Raw genomic sequence first — 22,225 nt, forward strand, 5'->3', positions numbered from 1 at the left:
TAAACACGGAATCGCAATCACTGTTTCGAAAATGGCGCGATGTGCACTCATCCACAACAATTTTTCACATCAGCTGGTGCTCCTGCGCACTTCTTCCTCGATGTGTTCAATGAGCATGACCAAATGTAAGAATTCGACCAAATTTTATTGCTGCGTACTTAAGGGTCACTCAGGGTCACTCGATGGTGATCAAAAGAAGGCGCTCGATAAGAAGAATCACAATTTGGCTCTGCAGCGTACAACTCGGAGCTTGCTTTGTCCATGAATTTCCCTTTATAACAGTTTCGCGGGCTCGACTCAGTGTCATGCTTTCTGGGTTGCCGCGGCACTCTGCGACGTAATAATGGCATGTACCAAGCTTGCGTCATGACAATTTCAAGCATTTTCATGCTTCACATCGTAGACACTGCCTTCAACCTGGTAGCACACACTCCGCCAAAAACGCGCGCAGTCGCTCTCATGGGCGAGCAGTGTTTTCTTCCACATCTGAATCGGCCCAACAGGGAAGCATCTGGCGCTGGCGTGGCGCGCAGAAACTGAAGGCTGTCTCGTCTACACCTGCTGGGCTGAAGCGTTTCCTTCCACTGACATAACGGCACTTATGTATGGTTCCCACTAAATCTCGAAGCAGGTGAAAGCAGCAAAACTCACTAGAAATCCGCTCCCTGCGAACGGAAAACCAGGCGGCAGGAGTGATTGGTCACCAAATGATTCTTTGAGAAGGTTGGTTGATAATGCATGTTTGGTATGTCCGGTCACCTGTATGTATCTTAGCAACAAACTTGAAAAGATGCTTCAATGGCGGATCCCATCAGTGCTTCAAGAAAAGCTACGCTCAATTTAATTCATATTACCACGCTCAAGCGCTGCAGTGGACCAACGACGCTATCCAATGTCAGCTAGGTCAAGTTGCATACAGTTGTCTGCCCTGCGCTCAATGCAACATATTCGGCCTGCACTTGTTTAAACATTAATTTACAAAGGAGTTGTACACTTTGTATTCAATCTATTTTTATTGCTTATATTGTGAACTGAAAAAGCAGTTTTTTTCACCTCTCTCCACTAAGGTATCCCTAAAACTTAGACATTCCAAAATTTGACACGGTCACCTCAACCTCTGTGATAAGCCACACAGACTCACTCAGCATACCATTGCAAATAATAATGAAACTCTCACCTCGCAGCCAATCAAGGGAGTACTCGCGGTTGCACGACAAGCAGTGAGAGGTGTGGAAGGTGCCGTGCGCTTCCACGATGCTCTCCGCTGGGATACCTGCCAATCGCTCCAAGCAGTCGATGTTCTGCACACACATCACATATTTACTGCAGGTGGCCTCGGCTCTCTCGTCTCTGCATGAGCTATATAACAGCGTGAACAATGCGTCAGTGTTGAGAAAGTAAACAATATAACTTATATTGAACAGCATTATCTCTGTGATAAATTTATAAAGAAGACATTTAATTACACTTAATAACTACACTTAATGAGAAGCAAAATGAAAACCTTCAAGTGATGCATGATCAACAGCCAAGCTTCTCAGATTCCACGATATCATTCGTAAAATGTAAAAAGATTGTATGGCTTTGCTTCTGAAAATATGATGCAAGTCCACTGTGTCTCCAGGCAGTGCACAACAGGAAGCTAACATAAAACAAAACAGTGATTACACCAATAATGAACATTGCCACAAAAGATACAAAAACATATAGCTAAAAAACGCCAGGCCTGCGCGGAGCACACAGCACAGTCACAGCGAAATCTGGAAAAGCGGCCTTTCTAGAGCCCCTTCCAAACTCTCTTGGGAAAACTAATACAGCACACATGCAAGGATCCCCCTCGCCATAAATCATATTGTTACAACGAGTTGTGATGAGAGGGTTTTATTTACAGGAGATGGATGATGGTGGTAGCGCGCTGCGGCCTTGCAAAAACCCTTCGTTCTCCTCTTCTTCTCTTTCTCTTCTCTGTCCTTCGCATGACCGTTACATTCCCCCGCAAGCAGACGAAGCCCGTAGGGCGAGTCAAGATGGTCAAGGAGGGTAGAACCGTTTGAGGCGCGCAATATGAGTGAGCTGCGTTCCGCTTGATCGTCGACCATTGCTCAGGAGACGAGCTATTACGTAAGTGAGTTGGCTGAGACGGTCTACGACTACAAATGGGCCCGAATATTGTGACAAAGCTTTTGGCACAATCCACGCTTGCGTTGCGGTGTCCAAAGCAACACCAAATCGCCTTTTCGACGATACTTGTTCGTGACGGTCGTCGTAGCGCTCCTTCGAACGACGTTGCGAGGCCAGAGTCCGAAGACGAGCTATTCGACGCGCTTCTTCCGCGAGGCACAAGGTCTGCGATACCGAATCGTCATTGTGCAGAATGAAGGGTAAGAAAGTGTCCAGAGGGCTTCGCGGTAACCTGGCGTACAGGAGATAAAATGGGCTAAAGTCCGTTGTTTCGTGTTTCGCCGTGTTGTACGCATAAGTGATAAAAGGCAGCACGTCATCCCAGTTCTTGTGATTGGCGGAAACGTACATGGCAAGCATGTTGGTCAGCGTTCTGTTTGTCCGTTCAACGAGACCATTTGTCTGCGGATGGTACGGTGTTGAATGACGGAACTGTGTAGTGCACATACGAACGTAATTCTTCAACAGCATACAGCAGTGAACTGGCGGCCACGGTCGCTGATAATGACACGCGGTGGGCCATGGCGAAGGACCACGGAGTGCAGCAAGAAGACCGCCACGGAAGGCAGCGGTGGAAGAGGGTATGGCTGCTGTTTCCGCATACCGTGTAAGATGGTCCACGCAGACGATTATCCAGCGGTTCCTATTGTTAGATAAAGGAAATGGACCCAAAAGGTCAATTCCTACTTGTTCGAAGGCGTACTGGGTGGTGTCAATGGCTGAAGGGGGCCTGGCGCTGCGGTGGCAGGTCGCTTGTGACGTTGGCACGTTTCGCACTAGCGACATAGCGCTTGGTTGTTTCGTACATCTTCGGCCAATAAAAGCGTTCCCGCGTGCGGTGCAGCGTTCGCACGAAGCCGAAATGGCCGGATGTGGCATCGTCATGCAGGCCGTAGAACATCGGAGCGGAGGCTCTCGGGGACAACTAGCAGAAAACGCGCTCAGGTAGAGTAGTTATTTGTAGAGCAACTTGTCCCCGAACAGTAAAGCGACCGCTGCCGTGGGAAGTACGGGCGGCGACAAAAAGCGGATCGAGGGTGAGATCGTTGCGTTGTTCTCGCTGAAAGTCGGCCGCGTCGGGAAACGTGCTAGTAACTGCAGCGAGGCAGTCGTCAAAATTACTCAGCTCGCAGTCGGTAGTGGCAAGAGGAATCCGAGAGAGGCAGTCCGCGTCAGCGTGACGACGGCCACTCTTGTATGACACCGTAAAGTCGTATTCCTGAAGGCGCAGTGCCCAACGTGCGAGGCGACCAGAGGGATCACGCAAACCGATCAGCCAGCCTAAGGACTGGTGGTCGGTAATTATCTTGAATGGTCGCCCGTAAAGATAACAGCGGAACTTCTGGACGGCGGAAACAGCTGCCAGGCATTCCTGTTCCGTAACCGTATAATTGCGTCAGATTGCTCAGGCAACGGCTGGCGTATGCGACGACATGCTCTGCACCACTGTGACGTTGTACAAGCACTGCTCCTATGCCGATACCACTAGCGTCAGTGTGAACCTCGGCGGGCAAGATGGATCGAAGTGACGTAAGAGGGGTGCTGACGTAGTATAAACTTAAGTTGGGGAGAATGAGGCGTCACAGTCTGGTGTCCAGTGAAGGCTGCGTCCTGTCGCAGGATACTTGTGAGTGGGTAGACGATCTCGGCAAACCGGGGAACAAAACGACGAAAACTACGAACATAGGCCGATGAATGAACGAGTTCTCGTGCAGACTGCGGTGGTTTGAAGGAGCTCACTGCTTCAATCTTACGAGGATCGGGTCTGACGCCATCCTTGTCACTAAGTGTCCTAGAACCAGTGTTTGACGTTCGCCAAACGGCATTTCTTGGAATTCAGAAACCAGCCCGGCTTTTTCGATGCAGTCGAGGACAAGGCGGAGACGGTTGTATGTTCTTCAAACGTGCGGCCAAAGATACAACGTCGTCAAGGTAACACCATGCATATCTCCCACTTAGACCACGCAGTACTGTGTCCATAATCTTTCAAAAGTGGCAGGCGCAATTGCAAAGGACCAAAAGGCAAACATTAAATTCGAACAGGCCATCTGGAGTCACGAATGCAGTCTTCTCCTTGTCTTCAGGTTCCATAGGTATTTGCCAATAACCCGATCGCAAATCAAGTGTTGAAAAATAAGAAGCGGCGTGCAAGCAATCAATGACGTCGTCAATTCGTGGTAGGGGATAGACATCCTTCTTTGGTCACTGCGTTGAGACGCCTGTAATCCACGCAGAATCGCCAGGAACCATCTTTTTCCGGACAAGGATCACCGGGGCTGCCCACGGGCTGGACGACTCTTGAACGACACCTTTGTTCATCATGTCCTTTACTTGTTCGGCAATAACTTTTGCGCTCGGAGGATGACACTCGGTAGGGCTTCTGGCGGATGGGGTGTGCTGAAGCCGGTGTCTATTCTATGGCGAGTGCGGGATGACGGTAGCTGAAGTGGCGCATCTCCATGTTCAAAGTCGAATGCAGCAATATGCCGGGAAGGACCTGTCCCAGCGCTTGCCGTTCAGTTGTACTGAGAGCCTTACTGATCATACCGAGCATTAGATCGTGATGACGATTATCGCAAGGAGAGGAAGCTGTGGCGGGGTCCGCAGTTAGTGCTGCTATTGAGCTGCATGAGGCTTCATCGAAGAAAGCGATCTTCATACCGCGAGGAAGCACAACCGGCATGCGGAACAGTTCAGCGCCCACAATGTTGCGACTCCTTTCGCATGCACACGACAGAACAGGGCCACAAGTATATTCTTTTAGCACAGTTTATGCTGAGAGGCCCAACTACAAGGTCAACACAAGCAGCATCAACGGCACTTGAAGAGACACGAACGGGTGTCAGGCACCAAGATGGTGCTATCACTTCATCGATCACACTGAGTGTGTTCCTGTCTTCGCCACGTGAACTTTGTTCAGAAAGTGCTGGTATAAATAACTGGTTTAACGATATTTCGCCACTGCCACAGTCGACGGAAGCGCCGCATTGCTCAAGAAAATCGATACCAAGAATCACATCGTGCGAACAACGAGGAAGAACCAGGAATTCGACGCAAACACTTTTCCAGCCAACAAAACACTCACAGCACAACACCGAGGGGATGAAGCCACTCGCCGCCTACTCCACGAAAGGTAATGGAGTCTGTCCAAGGAAAACATAACTTTGTGGCCTAGCCGATTTTTGAAGGCGAGGCTCATCACAGACCACAGTCGCCCAGTATCAACTAAAGCCATCGTCGGTATTCCGCATGACCGTTACAATATTTTTTTTTTAAGTAGGGAAGCACCCACTATGCCATTAATCGCCTATCTGTGGATAAGCGAGGTACCCACTACACATCTGTGAGGCATTATGGGCACTTTGTTGATGCTTCATGTGGCTGATGACGATGAAGAATTACGGCTGACCTCTTTGTAGTGGGTGGGAAGCTTTAAACCACACACTCGTGCAATTCACATTGTGTGACGCCTGGTTGTTATTTTATTCTTCTGCCACGCTACATGACATGGTAACGCGATTCCTTGCCCGACATGACGCCTGTATAGGGTCTTTTCGCAAATGAATTAAAAGCACCAGCGTGGCTCTGTGGTAGAATACTCGACTGCCACGCAGAGGGACTGGGTTCAAATCCCATCCGGTACCGGATATTTCTCATTTATTTCATTCTTTTTTCTTATTTCACGTGATAGTGGTTACGGACACCGGCGGCGGCGGCGGACAACTGTGCCACTGCCGTTGTGATCTGTTAACAGCTTTCGCTGTAAAATTCCTAGCAAAACTCTTTGAACAGCTTGACAGGAATCTGCCGCGCATCTGCCGCTACGATGTCTCCTTCTTTCTCTTGAAGTGTCTCTATAGTCCTTTCCAATGCGGAGCATTTCTTGGAGAATGCTCCGCATTGTACAAACTGCGCTTCATCCCATCCTCATTCTTCTACTTACTTGAGTCTCACGGTTAACTTGGTATATACAGTTAAACCTCGATGTAACAAACTTCAGTGTAAGGAAATTCTGAAATGCCCAAAAGCAGAAAATGTGGTTCCGAAACTGTCCATTTCTGCTTATCTTCCTTGTCGTGTGCATCAAGATCTCTTTAATTATTTAGAAGCGATTGTATATCACCGGTACCTGTAGTCTAACACATTGAAAGGATGCTTTCCTATAAATCGAAGAGCCGTGCCAGGCTTTTTAACTGAGTGCTTATGCATGTCCCGAACCATTGATTTCATGCTGCTTTTTGTAGCTGTCACGTATATTGGCCTCTTTTCGTATCTATATCATTCCTGCAAATGTACTTCTTACATGTATGCATTTCGTACAGGGAACTGCGCACACAGACAGCAAACACAGATTACCTCCTATTGAAACTACCGGGTGCTTCAGCGAACACTTTCAAAATTTTAAAAATAATCTCTCCATGAAAAAAAGAATACCTCTTCAGAAGTAAACTGTTAGCTGTGCGGATGTCAGGATGTCTCAAGAGAGTGCAAATCAGTTGGTTGGTCTATTTTTATTTTCTGGTTAACCTTATAATTAGTGAAGTTTGGAAGTTTCTGCCAAGGGACATTTGGGAGAAACTGCAAAGACGACGACATGTCAATTTTTAAAGCAAAGAAAAGGTTGTTGTCTAAGGATCTGCAGCACGAGAAAATCAGGGTTTTTCAGGTACCCAACCAGAAACTAAGCGTATGAGTAGTGCCAGAAGTCTTAAGCAAACGCAACGACCACTGGTGATGTGTTGTAATGAATACAGTGGCAAATTCGAAATGTACGTGTTATTTTTCATTAGATAGGAAGCCTCGATGTTCGGTATAGGCAGCAGCCAGCATAATCTTTTGCTTATTTGCCAGGTGCAAGAAAGAGGCTAGTTATCTGCAGCCACAAGTTTTGAGCTAGCTACAGAAAATAGCACATATATTTCTGATTGGCCACGGCAGTCATTGCAACACGCTCAAGTCAATGCTCAAGATTTCCGGCACTCGTTATGTACTAAGTTGTGGGTTCACGCAAAAAAAAAAAGAACAGATTTTTGAAGGCTGCAGGGCTTTTTTACTTTTTCTTTGCTTTAAAAGCTGACACAGCGTTGTCATCTCCGTGGCTACAACTCGCCATTGGCAATAACTGCCAAAGGTCACTAACTAAAAAGTTTATTAGACAATTTTAGTTAATTAGCTATGCAATTCAAATGTTTCTCACAATTACTGACCTCCACCGAAGCTCACAGCAGGAAAACTGAACGCAGCGTCTGTTTCCTCAGCATTAGTATTTATAATACTGCCAGAGGTAAGTGCTGATGCTCGTCAAAGTTCATTCTTTTATTTATTTACATAAAGTGCAGATTGCCTCGGTCCTGCAATTGCCATGGTCTGAATCATTCATGGTGCACCACAATATTTTCATTGAAGAAGGAAGTAGAGAAAACGCCGCAAGAAGTGGCTAATGATTCTGCGTGCTTTGACTGACACTTCTACAGCTGTTAGTTCAACTGTCCGAAGCAGGCACTTCTCTGCTGTGTGCATGTGGGTTGTTTTCTAATCATTCGCACGTCTAGAACCGCAGCATCCTGCGCTCTACGAGGTTGTACGGGAGTGGCGGCCACACATCGTTACACAGCTTCCCGAATAACATTACGAGTTGGTTTTGGCACATAACTTGGATGAGCAGTAAACGAGGAATGCAACAGAACTGTCATTGCCCCATAAATATATCTTTCTCTATAATTCTTCTAGAGCGAATTTAAGAAAATGCTACTAGAAATCTTTATCTTACACTTTCGCTTATTGTTTACGTCTTCTTGGCAGTTTCCTTCCCACGTTTCTTTCCTGTGCGAGTCAATCTGGTGTGGTTTCTTGTTTGCCAAGTAAAGAAGAGGTGCATCTCACAGGCGCACCTGCGAGATACACCTGATTTCATTTTTATTTTGCAGGTTTACGCACCTCTATGGCGAATGGGAGGCATTATTCACGCTTGTACTAATAAACATGTCCTCCCCTCCTTCCCCCTATCATTTAGATAGAAAAGTAACGAAAAAAAGTCCAGGGCACATTCCTGGCTTATATTGCATCAATATTCTTTTTAACAGCTGCGTTTGCTTCGTGTGTCAATGTGTACAGCATTGTCCTTTAGCTACACCCCATCCCACTACTATAATGCTCTAGAGCAGGTGCACGACTTGAAGTAAGAATAATACCGAGACTGACCTGAGTGTAGAGACGAAGCAGCAGGCCCTTCTGGTGCAGTAGCCGCAAGAAGTAGTGGCTCAGCGTTGGCTGCGCAACAAAGGGTAGCAGCGGTCAGTGCACATGCTCGCAGGTTTTATCCTGTCACTGCGGCACTAGATGATATGCATGAAAATAACCTCTACATCTTAGGCACACGTGAGACGTCTATTTTAAGGCTCTGTTAATTAATTTTCTTCTCTAGATCCGGTAAATGGCAGTGCTAGCCAGCTGCGTAAATATGTATACCAAGTGATTGTTGATGAAACGATCGCCTATGCACTAGGAACACACTAAAGCTACTTATCATGCAGTCCACGCTCGCAGAGGACAACACATGCGGTCCCGTCGGTTCCAGGTGTCTTTTATCATGGTAGTCAGACAAAATCTACTACCACGTGGTTACCAATGGAGCCGCGTTTAGCACCACAGACAGACTACAGCGGAGACACGAGGGCTCTTAAATCCAAAGCTGCTTTTGCTGCTGTGGTGAGTGCAGGGTAGCGAAGGCATTAATTGCTCCTATGATATCGGCGACCAAAGGTGGACAATTTGATCACCGACTCTGTGCACACTACAGAGGTGAATGAAGTGGAACCTTCCGGTCTTTACAGCATCGAAAAATTACGTCGGAGTACATGGCAGGCGGTCACGACACACTTCGCTGCTTTTGATAAGTACAGCAATAATTGCTGCCTTGGCAAGAGTTCTTTGTCAGTTCGTGTATAAAACGTTGATCATCCAAAAAGCTTAACTTAGTTCATGTTGCTGCAAAATCTGACAAGCGCAAATGACTGTAACTAGCATGTTGTAACTTCTCATGAGTTGGTTAAGAAATGAAACAGGGCACAGATGTCCTCATTACAAAGTTCTCTACACATTCTTACCTTCCAGCTGCTAACACATCATATCATACATGTCATTCTCGTTTCCATTTTGTTGTCTTGAAAACCTGATAATTGTTGCCAATTTCGCTCTATCATCAATACAGGTGAGCACCGATTATTGCGACTCATTGCAAGTTAACGACGGCACCCTAAAGAACTTCAACAATACGCAAATGGAAGTAAAAGAAGGGTAAAAGCCCAAAGAGAACACAGAAAAAAAAAGTGTCTGTGGCTGGGTGCCTTTTTCGTTAGTGTTCTCTCCCTATTTCCTCTGTGTCTTCGTGTTTTTTGTGTATCCAAACCAAATAATAATAGTATTCTCTGTGGGCTTTTACCCTTCTTTAAAAAATGAATTACCAATATGTCCGCACTACCACATTGAAAGTTAGAGAAAAGCATGACTTTAAGTGCACATCTGATGTGCTTGCCTGCATAGTGAATGCTTTACTGTGTGGAAACGTGGAACTTCCAAGGAATCCCTCCTCAGGTGTAGCACCAGGTAGTGGTGAGCTTCCTATCTCCCTCATGTGACAGCTTCCTTGCCCATGATGCACTCACCTTAAGATCCTTTGGGAAGAGCTGGCGAGCCAGGGCATAAAAGGGTGCCGGATTCCTCTGCAAGGGGAAGCACAAAGTAATGAAACCCGATTGGACAAAGTTCCCGGTCTAACGAAGAAATTTTCATTAACCGGCAAACACCCATATGCTTCAGTGTTGTCATCAACATGAATTAACGAAATAACCTGGCCACTAAACCAGATTTAACGAAGTCTTTCTTTTTTTCTTCTATTTTTAAAAGACAACGGTTTTCCTTCGAGCGTGCACTCTAACGCTCTCGCGTTAAAACGTCTAGGCGGCCTAGTCATAGCCTTAGCTTCATTTGCCGAAGCTACACGTTACGCCCATGCACAGAACAATGGACTGGGCAGTCTGTAGCGCTCTTACGCACAGGATGGCACTAGTAACAGCGTTGGTTGCTTTCGTTATTTCGTGGTTTATGCGACAGGCAGCACAGATCGTCTCATCGCAGCTTTCTCGCTCGGCCTGCTCGCACAATCACTGCATTCGTTCTCCACGTGTTCGCATGTCAGTAGCCTGTCACAGCTTTCACGTTACCGTCTACCTGACGTGCATCGCCTGGACATGGAGCCTTCCAAGAAGGGCGTCCTTCGCGAACTTTTTACACACATAGACGTGGATCAGCAGCAAATACAATGCAGCATCTGGAAGGACAGAAAAATCCCTTTCTCGAGTTTACTAACTTCCCGATTTAACAAAATAATTCGAGCGTGGTCATCACTTCGTTAACTCAGAGTTTCGACTGTATTGAATAGGTTGAACAACAGTTTTCTACTACTCTATCATGAGTTGCCAAAAAATTGCACCTGGGCAGCGAAGCATCACCTTATTATACACCACATCGAGTGGCAAACAAACAACATCAAGAAAGTCATTGCATCCAGGCCTGGGGTATCGCTGTGAGAGGGCGAGGAGGACGATCACGAAGGTGCTCAGCTGAACTCAAGAGAGTTGCTTGTTGGGCAAGTTGGCACATGGTTACACTCGAAGAAAACCACTAAAATGTGGGCATAGGAAAAAACGGAGAGGCAGAAAGCAATGACAGTGACCTCTGTGTCACTGTCCATGCTTTCTTCCTCTCAGTTTTTTTTTTCATTCTCACGTTTTAGTGGCTTCCTTCAAGTGTAGCACAGCTGAACAGCGTGCCTTATCAGTATTTTAGTGTTTTTTTAATGCATAAGTAACCTCTGTTCCAGTTTCAACCACGAAACCATCTTTACGGCCGACATGGCGATGAGGACTTCAATAAATGCCAGTGTCACCCGAAACATGTGGTGCTGATTGCAACAGCCATCCATCTACCAGTTGTAAGGATGTTTGTATATTTATCGTCCTTATGATTAGCAAAACATTCCTTTGAACTATTTGGTACATGTTGAGCAAAGGCCGAGAAACTGCACTACATAAGCAGTACGAAACACTTTTGGAGGGCAAGAAAAAAACACAACATGAATGGCGGCGTGCAAACTATGAACTCTTGATACTTTTGCAAGGCATCACCTGAAGCTGCACTCAAAAGAAGGAGAGGAGCAAAGGAAAGAGCGAAGGTATGAACAGAAAGAAACAAGACTGCAAAACAAAAAGATCAAACTGTATAGAAATGCTCCACATAATAATAAGCTCACGCGGCTGCTACGTTGTGGTTGTAATGCTACAGGTTCTTAAGGAATACTGTGACCAATGCACAGGCGAAATTTGCAAGCACACACCATTCACAGAACGGCCAAAGCTCGCAATAGTACAAAATGGGTTGCACTTTTTAACAAGGAGATTGGGTACATCAAATGACATTTTTTGATCCTACACATCTTGTCGACATTTCTTTGTTATTTTTTGGTCTGTTTGTTTTGCAAATTTCAGCCTTGCAGGCAACGTGTTTTACATACCCCTTTGTCTTGGTTTTTTCACTTTTAGTACATTCCGAAATATCACAGCTAATACAGTAGAACCCCGCTGTACGTTCCTACTGCTTCGTTTTCCCGGGTTACGTCGTTTTCCGCCGGTCCCGGCATAGCTCCATAGGATACAATGTATGGGAAACGCTGTTACGTCGTAACTGTCGGACCGTTCCCGTATGATACGTCGCGAAGTGCGCTCGGAGCCGACCGAGTGACTACCAAAGAGAGCGGCCATGGTGCATTTTCACGCAGTTTGGCCTCGTTTGACCGTAATATTAGCCGCATGAGAGGCGCGCAAACAAAAGCATGGCCTTCGAGATTCAAATTGCAAAGATGGCGTCTATGACGTAACTGCTCGCGAAAGCAAGGCCTTCGAGATTGGCATTTACTATTGATAAAAGCATAGCCTCTGAGATTTGTATTGCACAAACATGGCGTGTATGACGTAATTGCTTGCGAAAGCAAGGCCTTCGAGATTGGCATTCATTTCTGCCATCGCGTTGGCGTAGACTCATCATCATCGTTATTTGTCGGAGAACGGGAGGAGTTCGAGCTGGTTGGAGCTCGCGTGGTCGTGCGTGCGGTTCGCGGCCGGACTCGCCGCGTCGATCGCGATTGCGTGTGCTTAGTTCTTTCATGCCTACAGCTGTTGGTGTTTAAAAAATCACATACGTTGATTACATTTCTGTGGATGAGGCAGTCCTAAGCTCCGCGTTTCTATCCATCGACTAGATCGCGGCTGAGCGCGCCAATTTTCGTGCTGCTCGTACGAATTGAAATAAAATTCTGTACCACTAAATATTTTGCCGTTTTTTCCTGTTTTTCGGCTCTTACGTTTCCCGTCTCTTACGTTTATTTCCTACGGTCCCTTCAAAAACGTATCAGCGGGGTTCTACTGTATGTCATTTTATCGTTGTGTAACATGTATGTTCCCCATTATTTAAACCATTCTCATGCTGGCCTGCCGAACTGCCAGACAGCATTGTGGTTCTCTTCTTTGCGACGTTCTCTGTCTAATGCTTGTGCTAAAGCTACACATAACATTATATACTCTGTTATTTCCAATAAAACTATGCTAAAAAAATGATAATATGTCTGAATTAGGGAAATAGTTATTCAGGCGACTTTCTTCACAAAAAAAAAAAAGAATTTGTGGCGCCATGAGGGCGCCTTGAGCTTTGCACAAAGAAGTGAAACTGTTTCGTGCATGACAAATGATACAAAATTACTGCTTTGGGCCATTACTACTGCGAAATATCTTTTTTTTTTTGCTATAAAGGCACCAGTCTTTTGTGGTGATGTTAGTTTATTAATCTTTGTTTCAATTTACATTATTTCGTGGCCATGAAGAAATGTGGCAAAATGCAGCACATTTAACGTTTGTACTAAAAAAAAATATCCGATTGATTCAAAATGAATATAAACAAAACATCGATTAGGTAAAACAAGTGCATCGATTAGGTGATAAAAACGCCGAGCGAACAAGTGAAACAGTAACTGCTAGAATACAAAAGGCACATAACCACTATAGAAGAAAGAAGAGAAGGAAATGCCTTTTTTGTGCCTTCTTACTGTCTTCTTGTATTCAAGTAAGCAATTACTAACTAGTCCAGCAACAAGTATTACTAAAGCAGTAATGCTTCTACAAAATGGGCAAAAATAACGTTTCTACCCATATTGCAGCATTATTTTCGCGGGGTAGTGGTCCTAGTTAAGATATGGCCTATAGTACATCCCAGTGTAGTATGCTTTGTTCTTCAAACTATACAGAAAGCTTTAAGAGGGTCACTTTTGTTTTACGCGAGAAATGGTTTTTGAACTGAACAACCAGCACGATGTTTCTCTTCACTGCACGGAACGTTGGCACAAGGTTTCAGCGAGCGCCTCGTCTGGGGGCATGTAATCTTCAAGCCGTTGATGGTCTATGTCATACAAGGGGCCCAAAAGGGCAGAAAATACATAAAGCAAACGGCCAGGAGAGCAGTTTTAGTATGTTGTCTCTGAATTCTAAGAATTTAGGTATTTTAGGCGTATGGCTCAGCTGCTCATTTTTTTCACCGTCACAACACCGTGACAGTGTTATCTGTAATTACAATTAATTAATAGTGGGCCATCATTCTTTCCTTAGACTACCATATGAAAACGCATCAGCCCTTAAAGTATTTCAGAAGACTTCAAGAGCTGGTGAAAAGGGCTGAACACATTATGGCTGAACACACTAACATGTGTCTCCTCAAACATAGAGGAGACACATGTTAGTAGTAAGCTGCTTCAGAGCATAAACAAGTTTGCACTAACACACAGAAAACCACATTTCACACGGTCATCTGAATGACTTCATGACAGTAATGGGCTCAACATGCTTGCATAGAACGCTTGAGCAGCGCGTTCTGGACTGCACTGGCAACCCATACCGACTATGCCTTGCTTGAGATATCCCACATCTAATCATGCATCAGTAGTGGCAGGGCGTGCGTAAATCTGGGCTACCTAAACCCACGTGTTCTTTCTAGACGCCATTTATGCAGTCCAGAATGCGCCGCTCCAGCATTCTACACAAGCATGTTGAGCTCTGTGCATAATGGTGCAATCCTTACCCGAAAGTATCCAATTTCAAAGATCGCCTCTGGTGATGGTAGGTTGAACTTCCCCAACTTTGAGTAGATGCCACTATTTGGGCTGCGGAAGTCGGGGATTCCCGCCGCTGTGCAAAAATCAGACGGCAATGGTATGGCTAACCAACAAGATGGGAAAGCACTTACAGACAGGCACAAATAGACACCTGAAGGTCTGAAATATCCTAAGAATACTAACCACATTAATGGCAGTTCTGTCTTACACAGCAGAGTGCCTAGAAGCCTTGTGGACCAGCAGGTGTTTGTCGCTTGCATTATTTTAATTGGTCACTCTCCCTCTAGACTATGTCCCCGCATGTGTCAGTCGTCTTCAATGATATGGGGTCGATGACACAAAGTTCGGTCATGCCCGATGATTTCGAATTTTTCCTAGCACTGCCATTCTTCCCGTTAACGTTTTGCATTACAACCGTGCAAATTTCAGACCCATCTAGAGCTCGCAATTTGATAACCCGCGCTCAGTTCGAACGCAGTGTCCACTTAGAGTTCATACCTCTAGTTGTTGCCAATCAATACCAGTGCTGCTGCCAAAGCTGTGAACCGAAGTTAGGGCCTATGAGGAATAAATGAAGTTCAATCCCTGAGGCTCGTAGGTCATTCGCATTGTCATTCGCATTACCCAGGACATGAAGCACTGTTTTCCTTAGCTGTTCCCGAGAGTCTCCTCTCCAACATGCCATGCAAGATGATGCGACATTCAGTAATTTCGGCTTCATACTGACACACACGCTTCATTTTGTATTTTCATGTAACCGACTCATCACACATGTAACCACTGCCTTCGCATGCGCTGCGCCAGCATGTAGAACATTCCCGATTATTTTAGATTGTTCTGATAAGCTTGAACGTGTGACATGAACAGTTGAGTTTATTGTGGAACTAACGCGGCCACTAGCAATAAGGCTGGAATCTTCGATGCCACACGTATAAATGCCATGATAGAATAAAAGCAAGACACCGACCATGAAATAAAGTATGGAAAAATACGTTTCGGCTCCCCTGACGGGAGCCTTGTTCATAATGAAAGCGAGGACGAATGAAGCGATGCTTATGAGGGCTTTAAAAAAATGTGACGTAAGCAGTGGCTGTAGATAAGAGGGAGCGTTCCGTCATTCGGTTCAAAGTATGATCCGTCGTTTGAATCACGATGGATTCTAAATGGTGTCTTGCAGACAGTTTTCTCTCTTTTTCCAAGATCGTGGCGTTATCAAAATCAATGTGGTGGCTCAAGTTTTCAGCGTGCTCGGCCAAGGCATTCGAAGAAACTTTTTTCTTGTTGACGTCATTGACATGCTGTTTGACCCGCTGTACAAAATTTCCTGTCTCGCCAATATATACACTATCACAGTCTTTAGATGGGATCCGATAAACTCGAAACGTCACAAAACGTCACATTTTAAAGCCCTCATAAGCATCGCTTCACTTGTCCTCGCTTTCATTGTGAACAAGGCTCCTGTCAGGGGAGCCGAAACGTCTTTTTCCGCATTTTATTTCATGGCCAGTGCCCTGCTATTATTCTATCACGTTACTTCCCGACCAGACGGGCTTCCGTCAAAGCCTCGACTTCACGTATAAATGCTGACAGGCCTTACCACTGATCGGATTTCTCAACAGCCGCCAAGTGTTCTCGCCAATATCAATGTACAGCATGAATTGCTTCTACCTTGACTTTTCATTTTCTGGGCACAAGTTCGCCCAATAAAGAGCTGCGCATTTCCCAGTCCTGCAGCCTTCTTAGCCGCCACAACCACGTGATACCTGGTGGAGATGCTAGTTCCTTCATGTTCCGGACACCCACGAAAAGCCGGAACCAAGCCCACAGCCTGAAGAAGACACTGAAGTCCGCGTGCAGCAATGAGCTAGCCGCAGGGTGCAAGGTTTGCAACCACAGTACAGACCCATACCAAATAAGACAGCCACAGCGATGAGGACAACTGCCACGATGAATACTACTGTGACTCTGGCTACAGTCTTGATGCAGCAGCCTAGGGAGCCACCAAGTTTCCATAGATAATCGTTTGAAGACCCAGAAAGCTGGCTGGACCATATTTCTTGACGGCTGCCAACTGTTCTCGCCACTATCAGTGTGCAGCGTTAATTGCTCGTACCTTGACTTTTTTTTTCCAGGCACAAGTTCTTGCAATAAAGAGTTGCGTATTTCCAAGTCTTGCTGCAGGCTTTTTCACTGTCACAACCATGTGACAATACGAACGCTGCACTGCATTAAGGAGCGCATGCAGGAGCATTATTGAGCATCACAACAGATGGAGGTACCGTATTTTCTCGCATATAACCTGCCCCTGCATATAACCTGCCCTTGCATATAACCCACACCCCTAACTTTAACTCTACAAAAAGAAAAAAAAAACATGCATATAACCCCCCCCCCCCCAAGAACCCAGCACCCTCGTTTTCTAAGCACATCTTTCCGTTTTTTGGTGCAGGTTACATAGGGAAAAATACGGTATATCTTGCAAATACCGTCTGGCCACCTCACCTCCATTGGCCACAGATGCTAGTTTCCTGGCAGCAGAGGAGAAGAACGGCACCGAGGGGATGGAGAGTGACGAGGACGGTTAGTCAGTAGTTTGAGGCTCCGCTCAGATGCTAGAGAATCGCTGTGTCTGGTCTCGTGCGAGAAACAGTTCCTTGGAATGAAATCGGTCGTACGCAGGTCATAAGTACCGGTTCCAGGTGGCAAGAACATTGGTGGTGTCCTTCAAGATTGTCGCTGAAATCCGTTGTATCGATCGTAAGTCGCGTCATAGTGATGGCGTTGGTGCTGTTCTTGTCGTGGCCTGACGTCACGTCACAGGGTGTTCTCGTTGTTGTCAAGTGTCCTAGGTACAGCCTTTGTCATAAAGGTGTGGCTGTTGTCGAGGCTCGAGCTCATAATCCTCAATGCCCCTTGATGCTTGATACGAGTAGAAGAATGCAATGTTTGACTCGAACTATGGGGTAGGTTGGAATGATGACTGCCTGGGTGTGTCACTTGATGTGCAGGCTGAGTTCTTCCTGGACTATTCGTCAGATTGTTGATGCAAGATCAAATGCCTGGTTGCTATCTGTGCTTGCAAGTGTCATCACATTGGCTAGCCTGCCTAATTTCGGCGTGATGCATCTAAAGTGCCGAATGACATCAGCGGCAGGAGCCAGGGTGTGTCTTTTGCTACGAGGAAATTGCAAATGTCCTCGGCGATTCTTTCTTTGATATAACTGACTTCGCCTTTCTCAGACATTCCAGGGTCCACCATCCTGCATAGTTTTACAACTGCCTCAGTATAGGCTGTGTAGATTTCGCCTGGCACTTGCGCACGTCGCGTTAGAGTCTGCTCTGCCCTTTCCTTTTTCGTTGCTGAGCCGCCGAAAAGCTCTTTGATTTCAGAAATAAATCTCTCCTATGTTGTTAACATTTCCTGATGCAGTATCCGTAAGAAACAACAAGACGTTCGAAAAATGAGAAGCGCTATTCCACTTGTTGGCGGTGCTCGCCCGTTTGTAATGGACGAGCCATTTCTCGACGTCTTCGTCCGGTCTTCCTTCGATGGGACGCGCACCTCTCAGTTGTTCAGCAGAAGTGGTCGGCACCGCGGTTGGGATGGGTCATTGTTCATCCGCATCGTGGAACATGTCCAACTCCGGTGAATGGTAGAAGTCCAGCAAGGCGTCGGCTGCGTTGAAGAACTTGCGGTTCAACCTCCATCTTCAGGTGTCAATTACCCAGAAGCTCCAACACAACTGTTACGGTGACTTGTGATAAAATAGTTTTATTGACAGGAAAAGGATGATAGTGGTAGCGCAGTGCAGCCTTTCAGAAGCACTTCGTCCTCGTCCTCTTCTCTCTTCTTCCCTGCCTTTCGTATGTCTGTTTCACCATGCATTGAACGTGCTCTGTCCAAGAACATTTATCCTGTTGAGTTGCTATGACTTGCCAATGCCCCCAGCCTCCACGCCAAACCGTCACATAACACCACTTTATATTGCACAGCCCTAAGAATAAGCCACCACTTTTACATTCCTCATGGAAGGCAACCGTGGGGAGACGCAACGCAACATTGTGCCACCTCCCGAATTAATCCAGGTTCTCTTCGCCAGAGTAAAAACTACTAAAGTATCATCATGCCATCACTGTCATACCATCGCCATTTCATCTCTCTCACCACATATTGTCACAAACACAGCTGCTTGTGTTACAAAGACGTCGGTTTGTCTGCTAACGCTTTGAAGAACAACTAATGCTGCATAGCCAGTTGCTATGAAAATAAGTAATTTGTTCTTTCTACTTGTGCACTTTGCACTGACATTACTTCTTTTCTGACATATATCATGGATACTTCTTTTTGCCAGTACTCTGAGAAGTGCATTTACTTTTTCTGTTGAATTTCCCAGTAGCCACAATATGAACAGTGTCTTATCAAACATGGCTGCACAGTCAGCGATACACAGAATTCTGTGAGAGGGTAAAAAAAAGGTTAGAAAATGTAGATTATTAGCTGGCCCTGCACGATAAGTGCTGGAAATGGTGTGAATTGCAATTCTGCAGTTCAATATCTGGTACTGCACTCTGAATGAAACCAAGGCCTTCTCACCTGTAGATATGCCAGCTCCAATCATAGCAATGATGTTTTTGCCTGCAAGAAAGAAAAGCCTCTTAATGTTTCCTCATATAAAACCATAGTACAAATGGCATGGTTTCCCCAGCCAATCCTAGCACTAGAAGTCAGTGTCACAAACGAGCGCGTCAATAAAGCGCGTGCACGGCCGCTTTCGAACGGCAGCAGGATAGCGCGGTGCCCGACGCTCGCCCAAGAAGCGCAAATGACGAAAAAACAAGTATCAAAAGACGCCGACGCGCCGCATCCTCCTCGCCCACTAGCAGTCTCAGATCAAACGCCCGGCAAAGCCTGGATCTTTCTAGAGGGAAAGGATGACGCATCGCCGAGCGACGCCGCCACGAGTGAAACTAGCGAGAAAAACCTCGAACATTCCATAGCTTTGGCTGTGCTGCACGCCGGAGAACGCTCCCGACGCTTCTAGAACCCTGGGGAGAGGAGATAAAAGTGTGCCACGACAACCAGCGAGCAGTCAGTTAGTGAGTGAGTGAGACAGTTGGCCCAGAGATGGTGAAGTTAGGCTGAGTGTGGCTCCGTCAGCCAAAGAAGACGTGTTTATGATGTTGTGCGGTCAGTCGATCGTCGGTCTGGAAGAATCGTATGACGACGACGCGTGAGCCGTGACAAGTTACGTCGATGGAGGGAACTACGCGATCACCGCTGGAGTTGGCGTGAGTGTTTCTTAGAAGAGAAGCATTCAAGAACCGTCCAAGAATTGTGGACTGGATACGCCATTGAATATTCGGGACTTTAACTGTTCTTGAATAGTTGTAATGCATGAGATTGCATTTGTAGCGCACGATCTGTTCGTTTAGTTCCCGTTGTGTTAACACCATCTGTGTTATATTGTGAAGTTGTAACTAGTACCAGCCGAGTGTGCATGTGTTTGTGATGTTGTACTGCCTTAACTGAGAATATATTTCGTTTGTGTTATCGACTCTTAGCTCTGACTAGGTCTTTGGACCACAACCGGCGTTCGCTGGTGCACTAAAAAGACCAACTCTAAATTGTCCGTGCTTTCGTGGTGCGTTTTCGGAGGGCCGAGACGCCAGCCCTTGGAATCCGCCCAGCGATTGCTATCCCCATTAACGAGGATCAGTGACAGTCACGGTTCACATGAGCTTAAAAATGAAACTACCTTTGCCGTTGCTGGAGGCAACCAACACACTAGATATATGCTACCGACAATCTGCAACAGGTGCAAAGGCTGGACAAAATAGCTATTCGCTTGATGCCTGCTTTTTCCCGTGTGCAAATAGTGCTACAGGTTGTGTAATCACGAGCTTCAGGGATGCGTAAGATGTGGGTATTCAGGCTAGGTGATCAGGTTTCTTTTGCCATGTGCGTGAACAGTGTACACAGCTAGCAAACACTCATAAATTCTTTCGGCCCCAGTTAATTTACTTTTTTGTAATGTTTCCCTCCTTTTGAAACATTGACATTAAGTGCGAAAATTTTCAGACGGAGGACAAGACTTGCTCGAACCCATACGCTGTTAGGTATTGCTTTGAACATATGAATTTCAAGTGATAATATTTCAAGCTACCCCGTGAGATTCATATCATCGAGGTTTTGCTGCTCTCAGTGAGCATATACAGCAGCAACTGCTGCGTGTAAATGGAAGAATCGGCATGCTTTTGAAAAACTTAACTCCGAGTGAAACTGTGAGATGTAACACTACAGCAAAACATTGTTCATTCCATCTTTGTTATTTATGGCTCATCCTCTGGTCCTTGCAGGCGTATGCCTTATTCAGAGGGGTCACGCTCACCTTCATTTGTATGGGTAGTGGTCTGGGCTAGTTGGTAGGAATTCATCGTACGGTTACTTACGCTCTTCTTAACAACGTGGGACAGGGTTGTGTCTGTTTTGTGTAGTGTCCCTGTCGCATGTTCTTAAGAGAAGCACAAGTAACCATAACATGAATTCGTTTGGATGTATTTGGCTGCACACTTGACAGTACCACGCAGGAGAGACACAAAATAAGTGGCGAAATCTTCCTTGGCAAGACATTAGTGAAAACCGCACTGAAGTTTCAATAACACCGACCCACATTCTGCTTATTTCTTCGTTTATAGCCTTTACTTTAGTGTTTACCACTACACATAACACCACTTCGCTCACATCAACAACAGTTTTGGTTACAGTGGTTGCAGAAAACAGTGCTTTCACTGACATTGTGCACATTGGCTGGATAAGGACACAGGTACTGCGCCCCAAGCACAATGAGAAGGAAGTTGCAAGTACGTATTTAACACTGGGTATGGAAATAAGTCACGAGATGACAAGCAGCTTCCACACGACTTGAATGTCAAACAGAAACAGAATTTGCACGTTGGTTCGGTATATAAACGCGTGCTCAAGTAGTAAGTGCTTGTTTACTGTCCTCTAAGTACCCTCAATGATTCAATATCCGAATGCACAAGACCATATTGTACTAGCCATCCCAACTACTGACTTTGCTTAGAGACCAATGCTTTAGTGAATGCTACTATTATATGTCCCCTGTTATATGCCCGTCAAAGTAAACGTACACATGCTCACAAACTCACATTTTCCACTCTTGATGTATCGTACAATGCCGTCTATACTGGGCTCGTCGAGGATGTGCACGGGCTCCTCATCGTTTCCCAAGCCAAGTTTCTGGTACAGGAAGTCGCTCAGGTGGCTCACTGCAAACAAAGTCACAGCTTGTCAGTGTAAAGGCACCCACTTTTTACACACGATTTAATTTTTATAGACCTACAGCAACATGCTTATAGGCACTGTCACATATGATCGATTGACAAATGTCGTCGTCGTGAGTCCTCCAATCGACATCTGCTTCCTTGTTGGCCGCACTTGTTGCAGGCACAGCCTCCAGCAGCTATGTAAGCTGTCATGGTGAGCAGCTTGTGGGTCAAGCACGAAAACAACTGTTTAAAGCTGCAGCAGCAGTGCAAGTACACCATTATTTTATTAATTTTGTATGCGTTCCAATCTTTTTGTGGGCAAGATTGCTGCCCTGTGAAAACACATCCCCCACAAAGCATCTAAATTGTGACCGAACGTCTGTGTACAGTTCCAGAGACAAATGAAGCATCCCTAGGCCATCCAATTTCGAGTAACCAATGCCATGTAAACATCATGAATACCGATTTTCTTTTTGGCTCACAAAGACATGTCGTAGTTTCCTAGTAGCAGAAACATTTTGCTCTTAAATTCCTGCTATG

The 22,225-nt window shown here is 45.8% G+C and overlaps 1 protein-coding gene across 1 annotated transcript in view; it reads right to left on the reverse strand.

Annotated features, from left to right (window-relative positions):
• Positions 1-21,704, reverse strand: part of LOC119377971 (NAD-dependent protein deacetylase sirtuin-2) — a 43,261-nt gene extending 21,557 nt beyond the window's left edge. Inside the window, exons 1-6 of the mRNA XM_037647249.2 lie at positions 21,566-21,704; positions 18,990-19,031; positions 14,362-14,468; positions 9,846-9,902; positions 8,383-8,451; positions 1,178-1,301 (exon numbers count right to left, since the gene is read on the reverse strand). Coding sequence (XP_037503177.1) covers positions 1,178-1,301; positions 8,383-8,451; positions 9,846-9,902; positions 14,362-14,468; positions 18,990-19,014 — 382 coding nt within the window. The 5' untranslated portion in view covers positions 19,015-19,031; positions 21,566-21,704. The remainder of the gene's footprint in view (positions 1-1,177; positions 1,302-8,382; positions 8,452-9,845; positions 9,903-14,361; positions 14,469-18,989; positions 19,032-21,565) is intronic.
• Between the last annotated feature and the right edge of the window lie 521 nt (positions 21,705-22,225).

The sequence above is a fragment of the Rhipicephalus sanguineus genome, unplaced genomic scaffold, assembly GCF_013339695.2.
Source record: "Rhipicephalus sanguineus isolate Rsan-2018 unplaced genomic scaffold, BIME_Rsan_1.4 Seq6390, whole genome shotgun sequence".
In the NCBI taxonomy this organism is placed as follows: domain Eukaryota; kingdom Metazoa; phylum Arthropoda; class Arachnida; order Ixodida; family Ixodidae; genus Rhipicephalus; species Rhipicephalus sanguineus.